General features: G+C 39.1%; 1 protein-coding gene across 1 annotated transcript in view; it reads right to left on the reverse strand.

The window, feature by feature from the left end:
- Positions 1-5,310, reverse strand: part of LOC102680516 (RB1-inducible coiled-coil protein 1) — a 44,263-nt gene that overhangs the window by 36,680 nt on the left and 2,273 nt on the right. The window contains exon 2 of the mRNA XM_006614040.2: positions 4,984-5,310. This exon is cut by the window's right edge and continues 2 nt beyond it. Coding sequence (XP_006614103.1) covers positions 4,984-5,051 — 68 coding nt within the window. The 5' untranslated portion in view covers positions 5,052-5,310. The remainder of the gene's footprint in view (positions 1-4,983) is intronic.

A 5,310-nucleotide genomic window follows, 5' to 3' on the forward strand; every position in this document is an offset into this window, starting at 1 on the left:
CAATTTTCGAGACATTACACTATATACTCTCTGTACTCCGTTTCGATTATTTATCAAACCAGAAATGAATCGCGAGTATAGTCATCGAAACTCGTCGTTGAAAAATTTATTTTTCTAACTTTTTCGATAATTTAATACTGAATTTTTTTTTAATATATATACAGAGAGATTTAAAAAACTTACGCGTTTTATAATTATAATTCAGAAATTTATTGTTTCGCGTACACTTCGTAATTACTAAAGCTGGGCAACGAGAATAAAGATCACGCCACCGTGTGGATCGACACACATCGTTAATTATCTCTAAAGAACAAGGCCGATGACCGCGCTATCTTAATCCACAAATATTGGAGGTGTCTCTTTTGCGTAGGTTCAAAGATGTACCTATCTGTCTACGTGTACAACCCGAGTTCAACCGGTGTGTGCGACGACGATATCGAGGACGTGTGCGTGTGCGAGCGCGCTAATTGCGAAGAGGGGGGGAAGAAAAAAAGAGGTTCGAGAGCTTTGGGGAACGCACGGAGTTGCGGAAGTGGGTGAAAAGGGAACGATGGAACCACGGGATGAGCGTTGACGAAGGGTCCAGACAGTTCTGCCTGAATCATGATGGTTAATTTCCACCTTATTTATTCTGGCTCGAAGGCAAACAGTTGGAGACAGAAGGAACAACAGCTGGTCCACAATGGATTCTAGGCCCTGGTCTCTCAAGGAAATTGTATTCATTGTCGAAATTCCGTTGGAAAAGAAATAATAATTTTCCAAATTCGCAAGTCTTATAAATCTTATATCTTATACAACTTATTACTTGTACTAGATCGTAATAATCCCAAGAAGAAAATAGTAGACGCTGCGAAAATTTAAATTTCCACAAGAAATTTACATTATTCTCACGATCGACTACTCAACGACTTAAGATATTATATATATACATAGATCAACTATAAGATCTAGAGCGGTAACGTTTCTAAGAATTTTCTAAGAATCGATTGCTCGTTGTATGGATAAATAAAAAGATCTGGTTGCGGATGGATCGGGAATCGGGGCGATCCTGAATCCATGGTACTTTCTTTTCGCTGGATAAAACGCGCCCAAGCTTGCTCATCCGAGGATAGGCGAAGCGTAACGCGGTTTAATCGGAATAATGGATGTTGTGCTACGCGATTGCAAAACAAAACGCGTTCCCGGCCGGCGATAGGCACGGCTCTTGCAGCTTTTATTTCCCTAATTCACGTTAGCCTCGTTCCGCCACCGACTTTTCCCGCCGGTTAGGCTGTTCGTACCGTTAACACCGTTACCGTTCCAGGGAGCAACGTCGCGTTGGATCGAGTCGAAACGAAAGTTTCTGCTCGTTAATGTTCTGAAGAAACGGGTCTGTACAAAGGAAAACCGAACTACGCCTATTTCCCTCTACTTTTTCTATTCCCCGCAGTTCGAGGTCAAACGTTTAAATTTTTTCCTATCATTTTATTTGCTTCTTCGATCATCACTGTACGTTGAATTTCCACTCGGAGCGTTCGACCGTTTCTGGAGCGACTCGAGATCTCTAGTTAGAAAGGGGAAAATTTCTTTCCCTCGTGTTTTCCCTCCGTTTGGCTACGCTATGAGTCACGACGTCCCCTGTCCATTTCCTAGAGGGAAATCGAAATTTTTAGATGCACGAGGAGCAGGGTATTCTCGAAAGTGTCGCATAAATATCGGGATTCCCGAGCTATTTTCTCGGAACATACTCGCTAAATAACTTATATATACGTTTTCTATTAACAATTGCGTTCAACGATGTTTGTTACGAAACGTCTCTTAGTTTTTAGAAATCTTCGAAAAATTCGACACGATTTCATTCTGCTAGATTTATACGACTTCATTTTCTTCGATCTCACTTGGAAGGGGTTAATCAAATCGATCGAAGGGAAGGAGGAAATAATTTTGGTAATTTTTCACACGAATTTTCCGCTTGTACTTCCACTTGTGTATCAATATAGCGGCTGATAATTGCGAGGAACGTTATTTGAACAGTAAAGAGAAGGTGAACAGACCTACTTGGTATCCCACTTTCTTATCGAAAAAGGCGAGGTTCGGCTCTTTACGACCCAACTGCATAACGTTTATCGATAATCTTTTGCACGGCAAACGTTTAGTTCGAGAAGTTTTGCCGAGAAACTAAGTAATAAAATATAGAAACGCATTTATAGTATCCCTCTACGGGATCGAAATGGTCCCAATCGATGCAACGAGGTTAACCCCTTTCGCGCTCTGTCATTCCAACTGGTTTCGTTATTTCCCATTGTTTGGAGGACATGGAACGCTCTTAACGAAAGAAACGAACGTAATAAATATATATACGGTTTCTTGCGTTGTCTTCTTAATCTCATTAACCGTTGTTAAAGAGAACGTGTTCATTAGTCCTCGTGGACACGCGTTGGTTGGAACTTGATTCTTCGTCAGACGAACGAATCGGATTAATTTGTAAAGTTTTTACAATTCGTTAAAATTACGATCGTTTCAAAGAATCCACGATTCTTAATTTGGACACGTTAAAATTACTTAATTCATCAAAAAAACGAGACCTCTTTCTCGTTCTCTATTCCATCTGAAGTTGAAGAGACAAAGAATCACGGGAAAGATCGCCATATAATTGCGTATTTTCAAAGAAAAGGAGAATATATAATTCTCTAGAAAATTATATGGATAATTAATTACACCTAAAAAGATCCATAAAAGAAGGTTTAACTGCGTCACTGAACCTCGTCAAAGATTCAATGGAACTCGAATAATGGACACGATAATACAAACGAAGTTTCGCAGTGGCAAGATGAACCGCAGAAATGGACCCAGGTCTCGTTTAAACCCGATTCGTTTCGAGGGATACACCAGCATTAAAGGACTTGGCCGATTTAAGCTGTGGGTCAAACTCGTGTGTGGCACGAGCCAATGGTCGCCCACGTACGACACACAGATTTCATTACTATTTTCGTAACAACCTGCACTTGTTTGTGCACATGCAGATCTCTCTCTCTTTCTCTTCTTCTCGAACGAAAAAGAGCGTCGAGCACACGGCCTCTGTTGTGCCCACGTTCGTCCGCGATAGACGAACAGTTTTGCAATTTGCTCACCTTCGAGAGATCCTTGACACTTCACGTGTCGTTGTTCGCGATTCTCGCACTCCAGGGAGTTGCTAAATCGTACGTGTTGGGTCTCGTTATGAAATTGAACGATTTCGATCTCATTTAGAATCGTATCTGCATCTTTGTCTCAACGATATATATTTATTTAATTTTCGAATTCAATGGTATTTTTGAATTATTGGGATATTTGAATTCTTGTTAAAAAAAGATAACGAGAAAAAATTGGTGAAATTATTCGATAAGAATATTGTTGCCTAACAGATTGCCTCAAGTTCTACGGTGTTTCTAATAACGGGATTTCACGCTTGAGTGTATTGTATAGTTAGGAATATAAACAGCGTTACTTACTGCGAAATAACAACGACATTAAATCATCCATCTGTGCAGTAACGAGAAATATTCATAGAATTGCTAAAAGTACTTTATTAGTTAATGAGTAGATTGTTTGCTGCATGTACGGGTCAAAGTAAAATATTAACATATTGAAAATATTACGATACGAAAAAACGCACGAATTCCATTACCGTATAAGTATAAGTTTGTTGCCTCCATTTGAAGGTTCTTTAATGAAAAAATTAAAACACAAAAGAAAAAGAAGGGGAAAAAAAGGCTGGACAAAATAGAGGCGAGAAGACAACTTTTCAACGCGTTAACGTGTATTTATTCGATATAAGAGGTAGTCGAGGAAGCGGATCTGTTTATTGCAAAAACGACTCATGTGAACCGGCTACGAGAGGATGTGTGTATACAGGGGACTTTTGCGTTCGAAGAAATGAGTTTCCGCAACGGGCAGCATTCAAAGCGAGCTCGGTCCGATAACCATCGGCGAGAGTTTAACGAGGGAGTTTAATCTGGCAATAATATCGAACGTGCCTGTTAGAATTTTTATTCGTAAGCAAATAGAACGCTGTATGGTCGAATCATTCAGATAAGTATTCAATTGTGAGATTTTGAAACAAATAGTGTTGTTCCTTTATCGGAAACCAATTTGATTTTTGTGATTCCAGCTCTTTTAAAAATTGTATTTCTATCCGATATATCTGGCATTCTTTCTTAAATAATCAAATTATGGATAACTATCGTGATTATCAAAGTTCTTCTAATTAATTAAGGATCTGCATATCGTCAATCACGCTTTTTTAAATGAAATATTTATCATAAATGATCAAAAAGCAAAATGGTATCGGTCTAAATCAACGATTTTCAATAAGAAATAAAATGATGATAATAAAAATGATACTTTGACGATGAGGTTAATTAAATTTCCGTAACGCAATATACAATCCCGTGTTACTTGTCCCATATTCGATGAAACGTGAGGAATAAACTTGTCGAGGATTTATAGGGTCAAGCTTAATGGTTCGTTCTTTTTTGTTCGGGACGAACAATCAACGACTAAGAGGTGCCGTCATTCTTTTAAATGAAAAACGAATTTGCCCGACACCACGTCCAGGCAATTATCTGTTTTGTGTTCGTTAAGTGAGAAAAATACGAGTAGACGAAATGCAATAAATAAAATAAATAAAGGAAAAATAAAATATTTTCCCTTATTTATCGAACGAATGAAAAGTAAGTTAAATAGATATATTTAATGATATTTTCCATATTTATAAATTCCTAGGAATCAAAAAATCAAATATTTTTCAAATAGAAAATTTAAAATTTTCAAATATTTTTGTATACAAAAATACAATAATACAAATACTTACGAATTAATCGATGATTAGCTAACGCAACTCGCAAATAAACAAAGTAAAAGCAAATCAACGAAATACGCATGACGCAAGATCCTAACCTATTACGAGCGTAAATAGCAACAGGAGAAGTAAACAAACGGAAGTACTAGTGAAACGATACTCACGTCTGCAGCGCCAATTTAATGTCGAAGGTGATGGTGGTGCCGGTGTCCACGTGGAATATATACAGCATTTTCGGGCCGGTCAAGCTTCTTCTAGTCCGACGACAAGAGTGAAACGGCCAGCCCGCCCAAAAGACTCCACTGGCATTCGGTGGTTCTTGGCGTCCGGTATTCGCGACGCCCGACGAAGAGGAGCTGTCACCTCAGGCCGACTCCTGTAGTCAGCTCGATCGGGGCCGTACCCCTCGTTTCACAGCGCTCGCGAGTACGGCCCCCTCGGGTTTATGCCGCATCGATCACCAATCCGTTCGTCGTCGTCGATTCACGCAA

The sequence above is a fragment of the Apis dorsata genome, unplaced genomic scaffold (assembly GCF_000469605.1).
Source record: "Apis dorsata unplaced genomic scaffold, Apis dorsata 1.3 scaffold_169, whole genome shotgun sequence".
Lineage (NCBI taxonomy): Eukaryota > Metazoa > Arthropoda > Insecta > Hymenoptera > Apidae > Apis > Apis dorsata.